Here is a 24,398-nt window from a genome sequence, read left to right as displayed (position 1 = left end):
CAGAGGGCAAACCCTGGGTGAGGAAGATGGAAAAGGCCCATTGATATGCAGCAGGTTTCTTGGAGAGGCTAAGTTTAAAGCACCTGGTAGACAGGCAGGCAGAGACGAAAGGAATAGCTGGAATGTAGCAAACTATGAGTGGGAAGATAGTCCAAATAAGATATAACCATCAGCACTAATAATCACTGCTATTCTTCCAGTGCTTACTGCAGGTCAGGCTCTGTGCTCAAACACTGCATTTGTTATTTCATTTACTCTCCATAAAATCCCTGAAGATTGGCAGGATTATCTCTACATTACACATGAATGAACTAAGACTCAGAGATTAGGCAACTTGCCCAAGGCCAGATATCCAATAAGTGAAGACAAAACTGGATTCAAATATAATCTTTTTGACTCTGCAGTTCATGCTCTTACTCAATATGGTATTTTTAAAAAAGCAGGCTAGATTTTTAGAAGAGGTGAGATTTGACATTAAGAAACAATTAGATGATATTGAACAGAACAATAGATTTAGGACATTGATTATTAGACCGAAAGTGGTATGCTATATAAAAAAGTAATGTGAAATCACAGGAACCATCCAGATAAACTGATCTGGAGAAACTGGCTTATGTAAAGCCTGCTACATACAGCCATGCTATAGCCCAGGGAGATGTGGAGTGATGGGATTTCTCAGAGTGAAGGAGAGGACAAAAGACTCTAAAAGTTATTAGCATTTGATTGTACTTTTAATGTTTTATTTCCTAAGTAGAAAAAAAAACTGAAACAATTGTAGCATAACATTATGATTCAACACAGCTGAGATGTGGATACATGGATATTTATTATGTTACTAGAGGCCCAGTGCACGAATTCGTGCACCAGTGGGGTCCCTTGGCCTGACCTGAGGGATCAGGCCGAAACCAGCTCTCCGACATCCCTGAGGAGTCCTGGATTGCAAGAGGCCAGGTCGAGGGAGGGACTTGGGAAGTTGGCCAGCCAGGGAGGGACCATGGGAGGCTCCAGGATGTGTTGGGCCCATCTCACTCAGTCCTGATCAACCAGACTGCAACAGCAAGCTTACCTACTGGTTGGAGCATCTTCCCCCTGGTGGTCAGTGCATGTCATAATGAATGGTTGAGCAGCCTTAGCATATCATTAGCATATTACGCTTTGATTGTTTAAACTGCTGACCAGACACTTAGCATATTAGGCTTTTATTATATAGGATACTCTCTGCTTTTGAATAAACTTGAAATATTTCATAAGAGACAAATGAAAGAGCAATTACGATAAATAGGTGAACGATATTAAATATTGAATTTTAGGTACTTAATGTAAATTTTATATATAGATGTCTCTAATATAAGATGTGGAGTTGACCAGGTAGGTGGTTAGAGATCAAGGTTATAGCAGGATGTGCAGGAGGTGCTGTGTTGAGAAATAGCTCTGGAGTCCGGTTGCTTAGGTTTGAATCCTGAATCTACCATTTGACTGTGTGACTTTGGATAAATTACTTGGCCTTCCTGAATCTGAGTATCTTCAACTTCAAATTCAGAGAGCGTTTCCTCCCGGGAATAATTAATGTATGAAAAGTGACTAGGGCAGTACCTATCACAAAAAGAGCAAGCAGTCAATAAATGTTAGCTCTTGTTATTATTACCGAAACTAATAAACATTAGTGAGATAGTAGGTCAGCCTATAGGTGATATTACACTGTTTATTGAAAAGCCTGAACAGTGATGATGCTCAGCAGAAGGCAAGATAAGAAAGATGATCAGAGTTCTCAAGAGAAGTGAAGAATCATAGTGTTGTAGAAATCAGAAAGAGGGCTTTAGAAAGATGTTAGAGATGTTAGGTGCAACAGAGAGATTCTAAACATCAGATGTAAGAACAGACCTTTGATTTGGGAGGTCACTGGTAATTTTAAAAAGAGCTCTTTCCAGGTCATGATAAGGTTGGAAGGCACATCTCAGGCTCAGAAAAATAAGGGGGTTAGTATGTGCAAACAACTGGCTCAAGGAGTCCAGCTCTAACTTGAAGTAAATATGTCAGTGTTATCATCTTCCTTTTACTTGCATATATATTTTCCCAATTTTCTATTTTGAGAATGTAGTCCATTTAAAATGTTTAATTTCTGAACAGAGGAGAAACAGACCTAGAGTCGATATCTGGTTTAGAGGTGAGACTAAACAAAGGTTCCTTCAAACTAATCAACTTAATGATTGCACAGAGATTATCCATGGAAAGAATAATGTAAGAACAACTCCAATAATAAAACAGGGCTGAGACAGAATGGGTCCTTTAGCTCTTAGGTAAAGGATTGTCTCTTTCTCTGAGCTACAAGGAAGAATGGAAAGCCAACTCCAGAACTAAATATAAAAGAGTATGGGCCTTGTAGAATAATGTCAACTTTTTCCAGGTTGACTCTGCTACCACTTTGTGTGTGTATATATATATATATTTTTTTTTTCATTTATTTTCCCTGAACTTTTACAAATCCTGCTAGAGTCTTTCTGTAATTACTTCCAAATTAAATTTTAATGAAATCTTGGATTTGCAGAATGTTTTGTAAACTGGAAATTGTTTCAGTTAGGATTACATACAGCTGCTTAATAGAAGCATAAACAAGTTAGAAGTTTATTTTCATGTAAAAAAAAAAGTCCTAAGATAGAAATCCAGGACTGAATGGTGACTTCCCTGTCATTTGGGTCCACTGTTCTTCCACCCCCCCCCCACACACACACACACACATCCCCAGTTTTGAGATAAAATTGACATATAACATTGTGTAAATTTAAAGTGTATAATATGTTGATTTGATATACTTGCTGCAAAATGATTACCTCCATATTGTTAGGAAACACCTGCATCATGTCACATAATTACCACTTCACTTTTTTGGTAAGAACATTTAAAATTTTCTCTCTTAGCAACTTTCAAGTATACAATATAGTATTATTAACTATAATCATCATGTTACACATTAGATTCCTGGAAATTATTCTTCTTATAACTGGAAGTTTGTACCATTTGACCGGCATCCCCTTTTCATAGTTCTGGCTTTATGCTCTGTCATCCTTAACACATGGCTTCCATTTTCAAGGTCACCCCATGCTAACAGAATAGCTGTTCTTCTTATTCTTCTTTTTTACTTTTTTATTGAATTTTTTGGGTGACATTGGTTAATAAAATTACATAGGTTTCAGGTATACAGTTCTACAATACATCATCTGTGTATTGTATTGTGTGTTTACCATCCCAAATTGTCTCCTTCCATCACCATTTATCTCCCCCTGTCAGAATTTCTCTTCTTGATGTCAGATTCATTTTCCAGGAAGGAGGAAGCGGGGCCATGCTTCTTCCCAACTGAGTTAGTCCCTTGAAATCCCACCCAGTGACTTTGATTGTATTGCATTGGTCACCACCATCAGCAAGAGAGACGGGAAAACATTTTCACAGGGCACACCACCCACTAATAGTACAAGTGTCTGGTACTAATGAAGGGAGAATGGCCTTCTGCCATGGAGTGTTCAGAAATAAACAAACTCCATTTAGAAGACAAGATGTCAGTCATATTTGTCAAGACATGCAGAGGTCAAGAAATATTAGTGTAGGTGAATGTTTCAGATCAGGGTGCTTCCCTGCCATAATAAGCTGGATGTAGTAGTATATGCTGATTTATTTTCTTGAGATCGATTTGCAAATGCTTTTTGCACGTCATTTTAGAAGCTACTCAGAACTTAATGGTTTACAGTATTAATCTCACATACCTTTTACATTTTGTTTCCATTTTCATTCTTAGTCCTTTTCTTTATTATTTTTTTCTGTAAATATGAATATATTTATGTTCGTAGTTACTACCTGCCATTCTGGTAGGTGGAAGATCTGGGAGATATTTTCCATTCTGAAACTTAAAATTTAGAATTTCACTCCTCGAAATAAGATTCTGCAAATAAAGAGCGATGTCCAGTGTCACTAAGCAAATTCCATGTTTGTGGCCAGTATACTTTTGTAGTGATTTGGATGAACGAAATTCCTTCCACAAATGATTGATTTGGACTAAATATAGGCATTCAAGCCAATGAACTTTATAATTTTATTTTCTTCTCTCTAGGTATAGAAGCCTAAAGCATTTTAACTATGATGTCTGCCAGAGTTGCTTTTTTTCGGGTCGAACAGCAAAAGGTCATAAATTACATTATCCAATGGTGGAATATTGTATACCTGTGAGTACTGAGCCAGTGTTTGTTTGTTTCAGTATATTGCCTTTTAATTAACTAGCATCTGAAATTATTCAGTTTATATAACTTTGGGGCAAAAGTCACTTTTAAGATGATTTAATTATACTTTCTTATTTTGTTTTCTTTTAAATAAATATATCTATATTATGTTTATTAACAGAATCATTATACACTTTTCATAAAAATTAATTAATTAAATTTTATTTCTGTCTGTGATTTTAAACAACTTTCTTGGCAGCAGACTCTATTAAGAGCTCATGCTGACCTACATTGAAAATGATACTATGTGATAGGAAGTCATGTTTCTTGTAGACATCTTCAAAATATGTTTTAATAATTACATATTTACATTAAAAATAATGTAGAAAATGAGAGTAAAAAAAATTCATAAATCTAGCTCCTGTTCAAGCTACCTTCCAGTATTTTTCCATGTCTCTGATTTTAAGATTTTGTTTACTTTTATATTTATATAAGTTTGATTCTGCTGTTTTTAGTGAACATGTTGTGTAATACGTTTTCCTCTCTGTTGTAACATAGTATAACTTTTCCTTTTTAAAGATTATTTAATTGAGTGAATTACTCTAAATTATTTAACCATTACCTTAAATTTGGATATTTAGCTTATTTTCAATTTTCTGATATTATAAACAGCACTCATAAATATGATTGTAAAGATCACTTTTTCCATATTACATATAAATTACACTTCCATATAATAAAGTACTAGAAGTGAGTGACTATGAGTGTTTTCATAGCCAAAATATTTCATGTCATTTTTCCAAAAGAGGTTTATGCCATATTATTATTATTACATTTTGTTAATGTACTGATTTTACTAGGGCTTCACTAGCACTGGATATTAATTCATATTGTTCCTTTTATATAAAGCTATGCTTTCTGAAGTGATCTTCATTTTCTGTGAACAGCTATTTTTTAACCTCCTTCCAAATAGTGAACAAAATTTATTCATAGAGCTATACATTTTCTTTGGTTAGGGAATTGAGTTACTTTTTGGACAGTGTTGCAGAATTACAACAGATAAAAGTGCACAATAACTTCAACTAGGAAAAAATTCCCCCATGACAATGTGTGAAGTACCATTTATTATTGTGATTAACATACTTATTCATGCAACAAAAAATATTGAGTACTCAGTATGTGTCAGATGCTGTTCTCAGCCCTGATAATTCAGCAGTGTACTATCAAAATAGACAAGATTAGGACTCTCCTGCTACTTTCCATTTAGGAGAAGGGGATCTTTGATAAGGAACAAGGAAACAAATGAGATCATTACAGATTGTAGTAAGTAGGTCAGCAAATTGCCTTTAAAGAAATAAATGGATAATGAGATAAAAGGTTACAGGAGGCACTTTAAATAAAAAAAGTAAGTTAATATCTTCCTAATATGTTAACATTTGAGTTGAGATTGAAGGAAAAGAAAGAATTACTTTACTTCATGTGTATAGAACTAGTAGAGGGAAGAGACAGCACACAAGTGAGTCTGGAGGTGAAGAAGAGTTTGGTGTGATTGGGGCACAGGAGAGAGCATATTCCACAAGGGGAGTGTAGTAGGTGGCACTGGTATCTACTTTGAAGTGACCAAAGCAAAATGAAAATGTGGTGCCCCCTGTTAAAAAATTATTGCGATATTCAAGATGGCAAAAGCAGAGCATTGGGCCAAGTTCAGAGCTCTCTGAGCACGGGACCCTGTGCAACTGCACAGGTTACATGCCCATGAAGCTGGCCCTGGGGGGTGGGAAAGAGGTGGAAAAGACTTGGGGACCAGCAGAAACTGGAGTGAATTTCATAGAAAGTGAATTTATCCTATCTCAAAGGGAGCGTAGTAGGAGATGGGGTTAAGAAAGTCAGGTATCCGACTGTGAGACCCTGTGGGTCATTATAAGGGATTTGGATTGGGGAGAAATATAGTATTAATATTTACATGGTCATAGCTAGAAATTTAGGAAACTGTATAAAAAGCTAATGTCAAAATGGAAAAAATCATAGGGAAAGTATATGTTAAAGATCTATAAAAATGACTACATATTCAAAAATGTATAAAGAAAATATATATATAATTACTATTTTTCTTGGTTTTAACTACGGTAATCCCCAATGATTTTGCAAAATACCCACAAAATTTGAAATGTATATCTCTTCCCTATCAGTCATTGGCCAGTGGGGGCATACTTGAGTATCACTGATACACTGATGAATTTCACTTTCCAACTATCATTTTTAAATTAAATTTGTAAATTACCTAGAACGCTTCTTGTTATATAGTCCTCCCAAAGTCATTGTTAGTATGTCTAAGATTACAGCTTACCCTGCATTGTACAGGTTGGCTCCCTTTCTTCAGACATGCTTTGGGAAGTCCTTTGCCCATTTCTGAAGTTTTCATAGTGATCTTAATCAGCAACCTACATTCATAAATCATCTCTTATGACTCGTTATTTTCTGCATTTGACCCCACAACTTTGGATAAAATTGAGAAATCTATGTAAGTTGAGTCTTTGAAAGGCATAGCCCTGAATTTAATACTAATAAATTACTTGATGTAACAGTTGTCCTCTCTTTTTCTTTTTAGTGAGTTTTACTTATGGTGCATCCATCTTTTACCCAACATTCCCTAAACTCAGTTGATATCTGCCTTAGAAAATGAAATCAAATGTAAAAATATCCATACAATGATAATAAACACCACTTGAGTGTTAAATGGATCAGACCTTTCCGTACATATCTTCGTGTTTGCATTTCTCATAGCGCATCTCCATTTGCATCTAGGAAAGTGTTCTAGTTACATTAGTCTTGATTTCTTTCTCCTTTACGTTTAGCTGAATCACAATGTTTCTATATTTGAAGCTTATGTTTTTGAAACTTATAAGCCTTATCTTAAACCCTCAGAGCTCCAGAAATAGTTCTTGGAACATATCAGCTTATTATCTGTAACAATGTTTGTCTTTAGATGTAGGAAGACTAATGGTGTATGAATGAGCTATCATAATTTATAAAGGTATTTTGTGGAATTGATAATTAGACACATATATAGAAATGAAGTGGAATTTTTCTCTCCAATAAATAACTTTTTTTAACTCTTATTTTCCCTGATCATTCTATAATCCACTTTTGTACATTTGATAATTCTTTCATTGGGCTCAATAAGAGTTGGAGACAGACAACATGATATAGACTATATTTAATACCTGTCACCATTCTCTCTATTCATTAAAATCCCACCTTTCACAAAAGCAGCTCAGCTCTTACTTTGTACAGAAGAACTATTCCCAAGCTCTTCTGTTTCCCCTCACCAAAACAATGTCATTCTGTGGTTTCTACCAATAGCCCTTACTTTACCAGTTAATATTTGAGTCTGTGTTATCCTGTATTGTTTTTTTGTTTTGTTTTGGGGTGTGTGTGTGTGTGTGTGTGTGTGTGTGTGTGTGTATGTGTGTTGCTTTTACCTCTTCTGTTGTCTTTTAAATTACTTGAGGACTCTTTTTCTTACTATGCTTGGTTAATTCTGGTCCATAAAAGCTAAATGAGCTCATATCTGCTGTTGGAGAATATTAAAGCTGGAAAGGATCTAAGTCATTCTCATTTTAAAGAAAAAAACTAAATCTTACAGAAGGTAAATGATTTGTTCAACATCAGTGGCATTGACCATAGATTTATTATTTAACTCCATTGGGATGTAGTCATAAGCAAATAGTATTTTCTGTGTATTTTCAGGAATATTATATTCAATGGGGACCCTGTTTTATACCTGGCATATTGTTGGGGACTGGAGATACAGAGAAAATATAATGAATGGAAGATGACTTCTATGTGGGGAATTTCAACAAAAGACTATAACATTTTTACATGATTAAGTTTATGGATCAAGATAATAGTCAGATTTTTTTTCTTATTACCTGCTCACTACATGTTCGGATTTGGGGATTATCATTTATTTTTAAGATGGCTACACTTTATATTATTTTCATTTAATTTTATAATGAAAATTACCCTAATTGGATCTTTGTAAAAAATTATCTATATTCTCTGTTGCAAATAACCTAAATTGATTCAAATTAGAAACATTCATATGTTAGAACATGTGATAGTCGGTTAGAGAAAGAGGATGATGAATTTTACATATGATTTATAAGAGCTTTTGCAATTCCTTACAGGGTTGGATAGGGTTAAATATGATGGAAAATGGAAAACATTTAGAATTGCTACTGAGGGCAAGCATGAGTCACCAAAAATTGAGTAAATTAATTGCTACACTGCCACCAGAGTGCAGCTGAGGTTAATTGGCAAGGTTTGCAGTCTGTGACTCTGTCATTGCAGCTGCTTTAGAATTAAAAGGTGGTAGGTATAGTTGAAGGCCAAGAGAGTAAGGATTCAAAGGTGTTAGTGGTACTATAATGGATTTGGGATATCTCTATGCTGAAGAAATCCCAAAGGTGTTTGAGGGGCTAGAGATCAAGATCCTGGGGACAAGAATGGATTTACTCATATTAAAAAAGTAGGAGCAAGGGTAAGAAGGTTCCAGGCAGTGAAAGCTTTCTCCAAGATAGAGATTTGGGAATGAAAGATGTGTTATGATGAGTCCTGAGGTGTGGCCATATCCCAGTGTGTGACTGAAGGGACATGAAAGGTTATACAGATGAGATGGACTTTAGAAGACTATCAGTCTCTAGAAGTGACAGATGATACTGTGTCTGGTCAAGTCCAGTCAAAGGGAGTGGACAGGCACTTTGTTTTAGTGGCTGATCCGCTGAGGCTAAGGGGAAGATGGTGTTACTTCTTTCCTTGGCATTTGTGAGGGAGAGATTATACAGCCTCTGATGGAGATGATCGTAGGGGAGCATCAGGATTCACTGAAGGAGAAAGGTTGAACTTTCAATTATGAACAAGATGTAGGGAATTGTGTTCATAAGTAGAACACAGAGTCCTCGCTAGTGGGGACAGAAAGGTAAACAGACAAAGACTGTGTGCATCTGGTGAGAGACAGTGGCCGGAAAAGGAGAAATGGGGAAAGGCAGCAAAGTACTTCCCCGTTGGTTAATACATATATCAGCAACTGAAGGTCTGGCCAGCATAGGAAGGTGTTCTGAGAGACATGTTAGCTCAATTAGCTCAGGGAAGGGATGGGATATTTGCAAAATTTTATTGCTAGAAAGGTTAGCTACATCAGCTACTCCCAGCATTCAAATTGTTGGGGTGGAATCATTGCAAAATTCGCTGCTTACATGCTTGTTTTGGATAGGACTAGTTTGTACTGATAGTTTTGTTAAGATTTTGGTGGGAAGAGGGGAGGATAAGGAAAAAAATAATGCCTCAATGGTAAATAGCTTATTAAGTCAACAACACCTAAGACAGAATTTGTATTGCATTTTTTAAAGCAAATGCATGTTAGTTTTAAAGCAACAGTTCTAAGCATATTCTTGCTGGTATTGGCTAATATGTGGAGAAATAAACCAAATATGGTCAGGGTTTTCAGAACCTGTAAAAAAATCACAGTTCTCTACTTAAAAAAAAAAAAAAAAAATTAAGTGTAAAGTAAAATCACATCTTTAAAAAAACATAAACCTATATGTTGTTGAGAAAAAACAAACAAAAAAAACAAAGAAAAATTAGAAATAGTTGTGTTGTGTTGTCCACTCTGTCCACCCCTGCTAGCATCAATGTATCATAAGGCTATAAAAATCAAATGTTAAGAAAATGCTGATTCATCCTTTGGAAAGCTCTACACTGAGTTAGTATAGTTTGTTTTTGGCAGTCTTGCTGCTTCAGATGAGACTTGAGATGTTTACCAATATGCTAAAAATGCAGCATCATTGCTGTTTCTCTGACCTCAGCATCCAGAAGTGGTTTTTCAGCTCATGCCCACTTTATACTGTTTTAACAATAAGTTGAGTTCATTTAGAGTATGTTGTTAGCTGTTAAGGAGAGGTTTGGCCCAAATCCATTTTACTTTGACTTATTACCTCACTTATTTTTGACGCCTTGGTGATTCTGTTAATTAATGCTAATTTTTTAGTTTTATATTTTTCCATTAGAACTTGAAAAAGGCTCCGAGCTTATCCTAATGATTTCATACTGTCCATGGAATTTACTATGTCTGAATTTGAACTTGTTAAAAATCAATGAAACTTAATTCAAAACTGAGAAGTTATTTTGCAATTTTTAAAAATGACTGGAATGTCTTTAAAATAAGTTCTGTGATAATGAAATGTACTCCTTAGTAGTGTGCATATACCACTTAGGACTACTGACTTCTATATTTAATAAGTCTTGCTAAAGAGAGTGCTATTCACCAATGAATTCTGCACTTAAGCATGATCCAAATTATAATGTTTCATTATCATACTCATCTGCTAAATGACTGTCATCTTATACAACCCTGATTTTCCTCTTTATACTTCTTTGTTTTCCTCTGTACATAACTTATTCATATTTGTAGTTAACAGTTAAAAATATAATGTTAGGAGTATTAGTTTAGGAATTAGATACTACTGCCCATCCTAAATTACAAGTTGAACAAAAAAATTGGGGGAAGATTTAAAATCAATGCGGTTTTGTTTCTTTTTTGTAGTTCTTTTGGGTGTTTTGCTTAAAGTGCTAAGTAATGAGAAATTTTGGCCATTAGTCTAATTGGCATCATTGTAATTCCCCCTCCCCTTTATTTTTTTTTTTTTGTGTGTATGTTTGGTGAAGGGAGTTTTTTGAGTTGAAGTAGTAAAACAATCAATTTAACAATCTACTTGGCTGTCGGACTGTGATGGTTAGCATTTTTTAAGTGTAGATTTTTCTTCATCTTAGCATTATTGCTCCTTGTGATTTGCATTGATGAGAAAGAAAAGTCATATGTCAATATTTTTGAAGTTCAATAGTGAATAGGTGCCAGCATTTATGATAAGAATATACAGTTTGAAATATGAACAGGGATATAGACTAAGACACATGCATTTATATGGAGATATACAAACACAAGCAAAAGATAGACTAAATTTTGCTCTATATAATGGCTATATTTATACTTAATCAAGGAATAAAATGGAGGAAAATTGAAAATATTCCCAACCTTGGTTGGCAAAATAGAATTCAAGAAAAAAATCATTAGATGCCAGTTTACACACAGGAGTTTTAGGGTTTTGGTAGAGAGTTACATGGACAGACTTACCACAGGGTAGTTTTTCTGATTCAGCAACACTTTTTAAATATTTTATTTACTCATTTGTATTAGTTTGTGGGAAATAAGTCGAGAACTAATTACTTATCATTATCTAAATAAATTTCATTACCATCTCATTGTTACATAATGGCAGCATAGCCCTAACCGGTTTGGCTAGGTGGATAGAGCGTCGGCCTGTGGACTTTGGGGTCTCGGGTTTGATTCCGGTCAAGGGCATGTACCTTGGTTGCGGGCACATCCCCAGTAAGGGGTATGCAGGAGGCAGCTGATCGATGTTTCTTTCTCATCGATGTTTCTGACTCTCTATCACTCTCCCTTCCTCTTTGTAAAAACTCAATAAAATATATTTTTAAAAAAATAATGGCAGCATAGTGGAGGGAAGTCTAATTTCCAGTGTTCACATGCCCACTTGTTTGTGTAGTTTAATTCTAAAACATTTTCACAATGACTCACTGTCAGTAATTTTCCAAAAATGACCATTTGAGGAACACTCTTTGTTGGGCATATTCTTCCTTATGTGCTAAAAATCACTGCGGAAGGATTTGGGAAAGATGGAGATGGCAGTGGCTTTGTTTTTTTTTTTTCAGTCTCTTTCACCTTTGCCATTTTCGTCCCATTTGTAAAGTAGTTACACAGAAAGAGATCAATTCTGTGGAGTCGGAAAAGCTTTCCTGAACTTCTCATCATTCTAAAAGTTTAGGAAAATTCATTTCAGAAAAACATTGAGCTAGAAAAAGGTTCACAATCAAATCTCACGTAAGGCAATTATAAAAAGAAGAGAACAAAATACTCTCACTACCAATACAGCATGACAGAAAGAAGTGCTCACTGAACAGGTCAAGACAGTAACCTACTATCCTGTATAATAAAGAGATAATATGCAAATTAACCCTCACACCCTCACAAGATGGCTGCCTACAACCAGGCCAGCAGGGGCTTAGTGAGGGACGACCAAATGAGTGAATAAGCAGGCTGCGTAGGGCAACCAGGCCAGCAGGGGGAAGGGGGGCAATTAGGCTGGCAGGGGGGCAGTGAGGGGCGACTAGGCCAGTGCAGGGGACAGTTAGGGGTGACCTGGCCAGCTGGGGGGCAGTAAGGAGTGAGCAGGCTTATTGGGGGTGCAGTTAGGAGCAACCAGGCCGGCACGCAGAGACAGTGAGAGGCGAGCAGGCCCGCAGTGGGGGGGCAGTCAGGAGTGACCAGGCAGACAGGCAGGTGAGCAATTAGGAGCCAGCAGTCCAGGATTGTGAAAGGGATGTCCCTGGGATTGGGCCTAAACCAGCAGTCAGACATCCCCTGAGGGGTCCCAGATTGGACAGGATGCAGGCTGGGCTGAGGGACTCCCCCTACCCCCCCCCCCCCCGCATGAATTTTGTGCACTGGGCCTCTAGTTTTAAAATAAGCTGTAAGCCCTTGCCACCCGAGGGCTGCGACTGTGGTAAACAGCTTCCTCATACTGCTGAGGTGAAGCTGAACATCCTCTTTGTGGAACTGGTCTATGAGCACCAGGGATGTGCTGTTGGCCGCCATCTTGGCTCCTGCTGTTCCTGGCCTGCATCCCAGCTACCGAGGGGCGGGACCGGAAGTAGGAGGGAGGCCCGGAAAAGGGAAGGCCCAGTCACAAACACTTACCAGTAGTTGTCTCTGGATGTTCAAAGAGTTAGAAATTTTCACTTCTCTCCTTTCTCTACATAGTGAGGTCTATTTAGTTGTAGATTGGACATTTCCATGTAAATTTTGCAAAAACCAACCACAGGGTTTCTTAGCAATACTTATTTAAAATGAAGGGGAAATTTAGAATGTAATCATAAATCTTCTAGTCAATGGCTATATGGGTTTTTTCCTCTTACAAGGCTTAAAACTGTTTCAGTTTTGTGGAAGTGGCATATGGTGAAAAGACCTGGGTTTTCAAGAGCAGCTTTCTCCTCACTGACCTCGTAAGTCTGAATCCCCCAAAGCCTTAGTGTCAGTTTCCTTATGGGTCACAAAGTGATGAAGATCTCACTGCCCTTGATGGAAGAGAGAGATTGAAGGAAGGCTATTTATAAGGTGCAGGGTTCTGTGCCAATATGCTACCCTCATTTCATCTCATGAGATCTGCAAAGTCTTTTGTTCTCCTTTTCATTTACAGCAACAAATGAAAACCTAGTCTTTCAAGAAGTGCAAAGATAATTTAAAGAATTGGGTAATTTATGTAGTAATGGAGGGTCCTTTCAATTTCATCTTCATATCATAATATAAATAAAAAAGTATTACACCTAGCATGAAGACAGAGTTAAGTTTGATTATTTATGTTCGTTACAAGTGGGTGGTCCTCTTTTTCATTTTTACCAAATTATTGCTCGAGCACTTAAAACAGAGAAGTAGTAGGAATTGTCATTACATAGACAATGTGACCAAATATGTATAAATGTCTTTTAACTTTTTTGGTGAGAAAATAGATTTAATTCATTTTCTTGGCTTTATTCCAACTAAAGAATTACATTCTGCTGAACTGAATATAATATCTAGTTCCTGTGGGATGAATTACTTTTTGCTTTTTCTTTTAATATTGCATAAAATTTATGGCAGTGCATTTAGTGCCTTTAGGTTACAAATGTTGGTGGTACTTTTTTTTTCCTTGATATGGAAATTGATGAAAGAAAAATGTGCCATTTCTGTATAAGAATGAACTCACTTTTTTCAAATATTAAATTTGGGCCTTATATCAGAAACTCAAATTTAATTCCAGCCCCTGCTGCAACTTTTTGGGAGGCAGGTAGGTGTTGTTTATTTGTTGATTGGTGATTTTGCTTTGTTCTTCCATGTCCTAAATATATTTAGCTAAAAAGTGTATCATGTGGAATTGGACTTGCACTTTTGAATTATGTTTTTTCCAAGCAGGAGGAGTTCATGTTGAATCTCAAATATAGATAAGCTAGAGGAACATTATGCCAAGAAATAAGCCAGTCATTAAAAAAAAACTACATATTGTATGATTCCATTTATAAGAAATATCCAGAATGTGCAAATCCATAGAAAGAAAAAGTAGATTAGTGGTTGCCAAGGGGCTGAGAGGAGGAGACAGTACATGAGAGGGAATGACTGCGAATGAGTGTAGATTTTCTTTCAGGGTGATGAGAATGTTCTGGACTTCCATAGTGATGATATTTACACAGTTATGTGAATATACTAAAAAAAACACTGTATTGTACACTGCCCTGGCTGAGCCAGACTGGCAAAGCAGCCTGGTACAGTGCGCATGTGGTCTTTTCTTCCCCACTTCCCCCACTCATGAGTTAGTTGAAAACCTGGATATGGCTTCAAAAACACTGGCCTAAGAGATGAAAACTTTTATGCTGCCAATGGAGATGGCCCAAGTAAAAGCTGGAGCACATTACTTTATTATTTCCCTGTATATTAACAATATGTTAAGATCAGACATAGACATAAATTGGGTCATAAACGATTATCCTTGCATGGGGCCTTATTTTTGCATTTCTATCATGAAAAGCTTTTTTCCCTTTATTTTATTTTTTTTACCAAAACATTCAGGGTAAATATATTCATAAACTTAATGATCTGCAGTTGTCTTAACCATTGTAAAAGACCTAAATGCCCTTCAGGGTAGGTGAAATATCCTCCCAGGCTTTCTCCTCTAAAAACTCTTTACTTCCAACTCTATTCTGCTTATTTCTCCCGTCCTATCCTGCCTAGTTAAATCTTAATACCATCATTTCTTATAGCAACTCTTTTTTCTTTACAAAGAGCTTTGCATTTCTTTTCATAATGGCTTCTTTTCTACACTTACTCACATTTAGGATCTAAATCCAGAGAATGACAGGTTACTACATAGTTTATTCTCAGAATTACTCAAGAAGAGATTTGACATTGTGGATCTGATGGTAAGGCCTAGTGATTCTGCAGACTGTCCTCACTATACTTCTTTTCTTTTCAATAAAGTGAAAATTGCTGAATTTTAGATTAGGAATAACCTGGGCTTATTCAAGTTTTCTCCCTGCTCTGTAAACCTAGAGAGTCAAAAGTCCCCTTAACTGTTTACTAGAAGTAGACATATTTAGGTAGAATAGGGGCAGACAGGAAGTAATACAACTACATTAGTGTTGACCCAGAATTTAGTTGTTTTAATAAATAATTATATATTTTTAAGCTTCTGCTTGCAAAATAGTTTTGGTTGTGTCACAGTATGAATCCTGGAAATGCTTGTCATGAAGGAAACGATAGACTGGAGAGGGTGCAAGAAAAGGGAGGGAAGCAGCAGGTAGGGGCAGTGTATTTAGCACTCAGTTTATTATTATAGAAAAGTTATCTGGTTCTGTTTTGTAAAGAGATTAGAGTGAGGTCTAACTAGTTATAGATTGGACAGCCAATCAGGAGTCAGACAGCCGGGCTATAATTTAGTTCTGTGCAGATAATGTAAACATTTTAAATACATCTTCAGAAGGACTGAATGAAGTTGATGTCTGTATGACGTATTGCAAATAAAAACTAGAATTGGTGATAGAGTGTCAAATACTGAATAAAAATTTATTTCGCGTCAAAGTTATTTATGTTCGTATGGTTGGGAAAGGACAAAGAAACTTTGGATAGGAAACATAGTATAGTACTTTTTACAATATAGAGTAGAAGTATGATGCTGCTCTGGTCTCTTATTACTGCTGCCTCCTTTTTCCGACTGCAGTATATACTAGCGTGTGTGCAGTCACTATAGGCTACATAGCTCAACCTCATTTCTGCACCTTAGTTAAAACCATATAATAGCCATCATACTTCATCATCCCTAAATGTTTAATAATAAACTGCAACTGTTTTACAGATGGGAATCAGGCAATAAAATTCCCCAAACTAATCTTACTTTTTGGCCTAATTTGTAAAATATTGGGCAAATAAGCTAGCTATGTTTTATTTTCAATGAGAAATAAAAAAAATTATAAACTAATTGCTGGGTATATTTAATGATGAGTCCTGATTACTATGTGCTTTAATAACATTGTGTGTTATTCCAAAAAATACATAAAGCTACTGAAACTATTGTCATTTAATTGCATTAATTTACACCTGGTCTATTTAATGTAGAAAGTTATCTTCTTCCATTTTAATGAGAGAAGTGTAATTTTTTCAACCTCATAGACAACATCTGGGGAAGATGTACGCGACTTCACAAAGGTGCTGAAGAATAAGTTCAGATCAAAGAAATACTTTGCCAAACATCCTCGACTTGGCTACCTGCCTGTTCAGACCGTTCTTGAAGGTGACAACTTAGAGACGTAAGTTTAATTTTAATGTATGTACTTATATCTGATAGTGTCATTTATTATGTTCGGGACACAAAAGAAATTGTTTGATACCAAAAACTGTTTGTGTTTTGGTAAACTGTTCCATTTTAAAGGAGGTCAATTAAACTTAGAATCAGTCTTTACAACATAAATTTTTACTGTTTGCTTTTGACAGTGTCACAGCTAAAATTTCGGGTTCCATTATGCACTTGTTCCTATACTTTACAAATATGTGTCAATGTGTTAATCTTTGCATTGGTTATCTCTTTTCCTCTTCAAAACACTTAAAGCAAATTGTAATAGTGTATATTCTTTAATTATTTTATTTATTTTCCATTTTCCCTTTTTTTGGGAATGTTTTACTATTTCTTATAATGCGTTTCACACTTATTTTATATACTTTTAATATAAATTTATTAATACTTATCTTGCTTCAGATATCTACCTATACTAAAATCTCATCAAAATCTAACATTACATTTCTAATTTCTTTTGTCTTGAACATGACAGCAAAATGAAATAGCTTTGTAGAGTACATGATATAGCCCTAGCTGGTTTGGCTCAGTGGATAGAGCATCAGCCTGTGGACTGAAGGGTCCCGCGTGTGATTCCAGTCAAGGGCCCAGGTTGTAGACTTGATCCCGAGTAGGGGGCATGCAGGAGGCAGATCAATGATTCTCTCTCATCATTGATGTTTCTATCTCTCTCTCCCTCTCCTTTCCTCTTTGAAATCAATAAAAACATATTTTAAAAATAAACATATAGTACATGAGATAGACACAACTTCTTTAAATTTTATAATTTGTGTATACAAGCATAAATGAAATAAAGTTTCAAGGTAACAAAATTACTATTGGATTTTAAAGCAAAGAAAAATTATAACTTATAGCCTGAAATAAAAAGAAGAATTTTGAAAATGAGCCAGAACAAATATAAGAAGTAATTTTAAATTACTAAATAATTATATATAAAGATCAAAAATAGATATGATTTAAATCTTTGAATCATTAGAATATCAGCTTAAATATACCTGTAAAAGGAAATATTTTCGTGTGTGCTTGAATCTTGGGGGAAATTAACCTTAATTGCTAATTATCACCAGGGTTCCTACTCGTAAAGAATAGTTAGGTTCTTGTTACAGAAAGATGCCCTCTCAAATGACTATAAAACAAGCTCAGAAGTGTGAAGTGGGGGGTTCTTTACATTATACAGTAGAGAAGTATTAAAAGTGTTCCAGGTACAATTTTTGTGAACTCAAACTTTCTTTAACCTTCAAAACTCATAGAGACATAATCTGAGAACAGTAATGGTCCAGTGTATTATGACACTGCATGTCTCAAAGATGTCAAAATAGAGGGATAGACTGTTTGGTCCGAATTTTTTTCCATATAAAGCTCTATACATACATTTATGTGCAAATGTATTTTTTAAAATTTGTGAAACTGCTAAGAAGCAGAAAAAAGACCACAGCCAAAGCATAGTGGATGTCTTTATGCTGCTGTAGGTAATATTATGGGTGTACATATAGAAAGAAATATAATGCAGCTGTATATATAAATAGCTCAAAAAGTGTCATGTACACATTTAAAGCATATGAAAAATATCAAACTTTTTGGTACCTTTGCTTGATATCAAACTGTGTACAATTAATATACATGCCTCCAAGTCATTTTTTCCACACTATTTTAGGACAAATTTTAATAAAAGCAATTATAGTTCAAGGAGAGATGTTCAAATACTTAAATCCATGGAAAAGGTAGATTTTGGTCCTCTCTTTGTTTTGTGGATATATTTTTGTCCTTTTTCTCATCAGGTTGTCTGACAATACATTCTTATTTATTTCAGTATCTAACATATAGTGTAACTGGGCTGAACACTTCAGGATAAAGACAAAATTTTACTACTCTTAGCATCAGATCTAACTAACCTGTGGAGTAGCTGCTTGAAGCATAGAATTATGACAGTGCTTTTTTTATGGGATAATTGATAGGTTTGAGCTGGCGATGTGCTTTTCACTCTTTTGATATGTTATTGGCATTTTGTGCCTCAAGTATCTATATACTTCCTGTGAGTCATGCAGACGAATAGATCTTTTATAGTCCTTTTAAGCAGTTTTGATAATTTGCCTTTCAGTGTCAAAATAATCATTGGCATCCATCATTCTATTCTGAGTGACTTGGTTAAAGTAAAAAAAGAACAGAAAAGCTTGCCAATAATTTTGTGCTAGGATTTTTGGCTGTAACTCTGAAAATGTTTCATTTCATCTAACATAAATTTACCAGCATTTTCAGTGAGCGGAAAACAAGAGAAAGAAAAGGCGTATAAGATTAAATCAGATGTCACAAGATGCATTTTGAAAAAGATTTATGAGCTACTGTTTAGAGTGGGTAGATTTTTTTTTTTAAATCCTGAAACGTGTTCTTGTACTTACTGTAGTTCATTTTTCTGCTGAGCCCTCTCTAGCACAAGGCCACTTAATCTTCTGTTCTAACAATTTATGTGCGTGGGTAGTAAAAAAGTTTGATTTCGTTTATTCTCCTATTTGTGGGAGGAGAACATTGGAGAAAAACCAGCGAAGTGGTAAATGTGTGGAAGTTATTTATGAAGCTGATTAGAATTTTCTTCTACATTCTCTTTTATCACCGCAAAATGTAATCTTATCCGCTATCCAGTAATTATACTTGCATGTGTGGAGGGGATTTATGGAAAAAAGGAGTTATTACTAAAAAAAGGTAAATAAACCCATGCTTAGGTATTTAATTAATTTTATAACTTTACAAGATTTCTCAAAGCATCAATCAAAATAAATGAGTAGAGCTTGATTAAAAAGTTACCATTGAATAAAAACCCGAGAAACAAGTTAAAATAGTGCCAAAAATAATTTGAGAATTGTGAGAGAATTATTGGGTAAAAAGTTAGGTTGGGTTTCCTACATTTTAAAGAATTAATGTAGACACCTGTCCCTGATATTGGCTAAGGTGGAATAGATAAATTGCATGGGTTATTAAATTCTTACTGTAGCGAGAAGCAAGTCATAGGAAGTGTAATTATGGTTGTGGGAGCACTGGCCTTGAAGAAGTGACAACTACACTGAGACCTGAGTGATGGAAGGGCCAAACATTCAGTGTTTGGTGTGGGAGGAGGAAAGGGAGAGTTTCCAGGCAAGGGAAACCTTTTCAAAGGCCTGGAGTCAAGATTGTTTTCGAAACTGGAATGGGAAGCTGGGAATAGTGGCAAGAAATGAGAGTGGAGAAAGAAGCAGGAACCAGAAAATGAAGGGCCTTGTAAGCCATGCCAGGGTTTTTGGAGTTTATCCTGAGAGCAGTCAGGAGCCATTGAAGGTTTATATGTTAGAGGAGGAGGGGACCCCTCTTACCCTGCTCTGGGGCCAATGGATTTAACAAAGCAAAAGACTGGAAGCAGAAGTAGTCTGTTCAGAATTAAATGCACTAAAAGAGCCACAAAATTCTTCAAAGAAAATCTGGGTTATATTTCATATACTGGTAAGTGTATTTAGTAGAGTCGGATTCCTTGCATATTAGTGTGTGATTAATCAGACCAACCTGTTCAGCCACTGCTCTGGAAGCAGGGGGAGCTTTAGTAAATCTAGGCTAACACACAGATCGATCTTATTTTTAACCCCCTTTAATCATAGATTCTAACTACTCACTGAGAATATTGCCTTTTTTTTTTCTTCCAGAGTTAAATGAGAAAGCTTATCACTTAAGGGTGTGTGTGTTTTTCCTACCAATCAAAATACTTTGAAGTCAATGAAGCATTAAGTTTCATTTTTTTATCTTTATTTCTCTTCTTAGAAAATCTCTCAACATATAAAAAAAAACCACGTTCTTTTGAGAAACTCTTCAGTTCTGCTCTCTGCCTCTGCCATTCTTATCTTAGTTCAATGAACCACTTTTGTGCACACTGAATTAACTTCACAAGAACCAGCCAAGCAGTTTTACAAAGCCTTTCCAAGTTCAATTAAGATTTTTTTAAAAAATATGTTTCATTCTGTGTTTAAAGTTCACAGTAAATGTTGTGATGCCCTTGAATTCTAGAAATGATCTCTCAAGCAGTTACAGCTTTTTGGAACGTATAGAGCAGTCCATTCACCTGACATTTAACATCCCTAGTTCCGAGTTAATGAAACGTAGTGATGTAAAAAGGCTATTGAATAGTACAGTATTGTTTCATTGTTCTTGTATCTGTTTTATGCATGGATAATTAAGTCTACTTACAGTATAGATCATCTGACAAACACAGCCTGGATAAATGCCTGTTTTTGAAAGTAGGTCGAAAGGGTCTTAGTTTTTTATCCCAATAAGATGACCTTCCATCCCTTTTTGGTCTGTGCTATTTAGACATCAGCTTGTGCCTCCCAATAGGAGATAAGATCATTAACTTTTTCTTAAGCATGTATGTATGATAGGTAAAGGAGAATCAAGTAGAACTGAAATAATTTCAACTTCCCTTCTTTGTTTCAGTCAGCACTGGCTTTTCTAGGAGACTTTATTGAATTAAATAGAGAAGTGATTTTCTTTATTTCAGACTTTTAAATATCCACATTCACCAGTAGTACCTCCCCTCTCTCACAAAAAAAAAGGTTAGGGTTTGAGCTAGTTTTTAATTAGCATCAGTTGTTTTCAAAACGTAGTTCATGGAGACTTGGGGATTTCTAGGCAGCGCTGTGAGGTTGGAGGGGACCCCCAAGGCCAGGAGTAATATTGAATGATCTCACTCCAGACTCAAGCCCTGCTTCAAGCAGAACAAGTTTGTTTATCAGTTTTATAGATTGAACTTCTGGATAAAATTTTATATGAAAAAAGTATATCATGATCTAAAAAAGTTTTTTTCACTTTTATTGACAATGTGAAATTTTTGGTGGGATGTGAGGGAGCTATCTGGGTTACAGAGATATTGACTTTACATCTTTTTAAAATGTATCTGTGAGGTTCAGATACTTGGTGTATGCTTGGATTTGAATGTTTACATTTAAATTTGGACACAAAATCAGAAAAGTCTTATTTTATTGCAACTCTACCATCAATACGTATAATATAGTCTTTGATATTTAACTTTACCTTTCTGATCAACTTGGTCAGAAAGGTAAACAAAAATGTGATTGCACCTTTTCTCAGTATATTATGGAATATTATCTTTAAAATTTGTTTATAAGTTTGAGCTATTTTGGAGCATTCGGTCTCTTTTTTCCAATAAGAATATTTAAAGATGTGTTTTCTGTCCTGTAACAAATACCTGTAAATGTCTGTAAAAAGGCCCCACAGGCTTAAATATCAGCATCTTCTCTAGAATTAACAATGACTTCTGTGACTTGATTTCTCAATGGTGAAACCTAAGAGAGCAGAGGAAGACAATTGAGAATGTTCCCCACCCTCACCTCCCAGAGCTTTTGTCTTAACTTGCTTTAAAGTGTTTGTTCTGTGCCTTTTGTCTCCCTCTCCCCTCTCTGCAGTCCTATCACACTCATCAGTATGTGGCCAGAGCATTATGAGTGAGTATTTACGGCTCCATATGCGAAGGAGGATGTTCTGATCAGTTTTGTTAGCATGGGGGTGATTACTAAACTCTCATTCTAAAATAATCGTTCTGCCTCTTGGGTAACAATCCTAGTGGTTTCTTTGCATGGCAAATTTATTATTTAACTAAGCTAACATTTCTAATAGGAACATCTATCAATATGTGGGTATAAAACTGTTTATTTGCATCTTCCTTTATAGCCCTTCACAGTCTCCTCAGCTGTTTCATGATGATACCCATTCAAGAATAGAACAGTATGCCACACGGTAAGAAACTTTTGATAGCAGCCCTCTGCTACACTGCCTCCCAGAATGGATCTATGTCTGTATTAATCCGATATCTTTAATGTGCCTTGACTTAAGGAATATTGTTTTGTAGGAGCCATGACTCTATTATATTTGTAATCCAGGCTGTCATCTTCCATGTTGTAATTTGCACTTTATCAAATACCTGCTACACATTCTATAAAGAGTAACTCAGTAGCATATGATTATTGAGCTCATGAGAATCAAACACTGCACAAGCAGGATTTAGACAATGTAACCCAGTGTTGTTGAATGAAAGTGGGGATTGAAGGTGTTCTCAGGAGATGGTGCACGTATGAGTTACAATATGTAATTGCTATATGCTAATGTTTTATTCCAGGGGTTTATTTTAAAGTCCCCCCTCAAAATATAAAGAATAGACTGGTCTTGATGGTATGTAGAAACTTTCAGAAAACAGGTATACTAGGTGTCTACAATGCTAGTAACTAGCTATGCCTAAAAAGGTTAATTCAAGCATCATAGACATAGTAACATTTGAACTGGATCTTAGCCAAATAGAATTTCTGGGAAAAGCCAGGATTGAACTAATGGAAAAACATTCTCAAAAGCGTTGAGCTGGGAAAGAACATGGCTTGTTCAAAGAACTGCAGGTAGAGAAAGAGTCAAGAAGGAGAGTGGATGAACAGAAGCTGAGGTCCAATAAAGTAGGGCCCACTTGCTAAGGGAGTTGGATGATGTTCTGAGGTAACGAGGAGTCATGGAGAATCTTGAAACATGAACGGAACATAGATTTGTGTGAGAATGAAGATGGACTTGAGGGTCTGGGAGGTTAAGTAGGAGGCTAAGTCAATTAGAAGACTGTAGAACATGGTATAAGATAAAGACCTATAGGCCTTACGTCAGTGATGATAGAAATGTAACAACGTTAGATGTTTTAATGTCACAATCTTGTTAGGATATTTGGACCTTTCTGTATTTTGACTTTATGACAGTTTAAAAATGACTGGGGTTTTATTTCCAGTGGACTATGCCCATGTGGTTACCTTGCCTAACCTCCTTATTTTCATTTTTCAGACTGGCCCAAATGGAAAGGAGCAATGGATCTTTCCTCACCGATAGCAGCTCTACCACAGGAAGTGTGTAAGTAAATCATGAAATCAGTGCTGCCCGGGTGGGCTAGTTCTTGTACTATGGCTGGCAGAAATCACCTACACTGATCGAGGGTCTGGATTTTGATCCCAGTCAAAATTGATGTGTGGTTACAAATATGTCTGCATAGATCTTATACTTTCAAGCCATGGTGGTATAAATTGGATATATTTATTTACTTTCATATAAATTAATGAATTAATGAAAAAATCCTGCATTTGGCAGCTAATCTTCTTCACGAAAAACAGATTGTTTTATTAATTAATGCAGGTGCAGATAGTCATTCTACTTGTATGCTATTTCTTGTTAATTTAACAAATGTAATTCCACAGAATCTGGGCCCATCTGTACAATCATCATCCTTCTGCTCACATTTCCTCCATAATCCCTGCCATTTAATAACTTTGGCCCACATGCACTTGGACATACGTATACTCCCCACCATTCATTGAAAAGTGTTACCTCTTCTGCCAATATTTGATTAGCAACTAAAAAGCGCCTGACTGACTTTAGAATACTTCTTATAAACCTTTCTAGGCAGATATTTTATTTGACATTGTTAGGTGTCATTGTGCTTTTGGAACTTTTTCTTCCCCCACCCTGTGCAATTGACCTTTTTAATTCTGAATGATGTCTAAAGGAGTTCAGTAGTGTCAAGTTTACCTGACTTACTCAGGTTCATTGCCATTTGGATCTAATGGGAAGCTGTAAAGAACATTGTAGAATATAGTACTTAGATGTTTTATACTAAAAAGAACCA

General features: G+C 35.8%; 1 protein-coding gene across 1 annotated transcript in view; it reads left to right on the top strand.

The window, feature by feature from the left end:
• The window catches only part of UTRN (utrophin), a 445,898-nt gene that overhangs the window by 401,358 nt on the left and 20,142 nt on the right, over positions 1 to 24,398 (top strand). The window contains exons 66-70 of the mRNA XM_081094315.1: positions 4,100 to 4,211; positions 16,540 to 16,676; positions 22,159 to 22,197; positions 22,424 to 22,489; positions 23,564 to 23,629. Coding sequence (XP_080950441.1) covers positions 4,100 to 4,211; positions 16,540 to 16,676; positions 22,159 to 22,197; positions 22,424 to 22,489; positions 23,564 to 23,629 — 420 coding nt within the window. The remainder of the gene's footprint in view (positions 1 to 4,099; positions 4,212 to 16,539; positions 16,677 to 22,158; positions 22,198 to 22,423; positions 22,490 to 23,563; positions 23,630 to 24,398) is intronic.

This window comes from Myotis nattereri (genome assembly GCF_964212035.1).
Source record: "Myotis nattereri genome assembly, chromosome: 6".
Lineage (NCBI taxonomy): Eukaryota > Metazoa > Chordata > Mammalia > Chiroptera > Vespertilionidae > Myotis > Myotis nattereri.
This window is presented reverse-complemented; position numbering and strand designations above follow the sequence as displayed.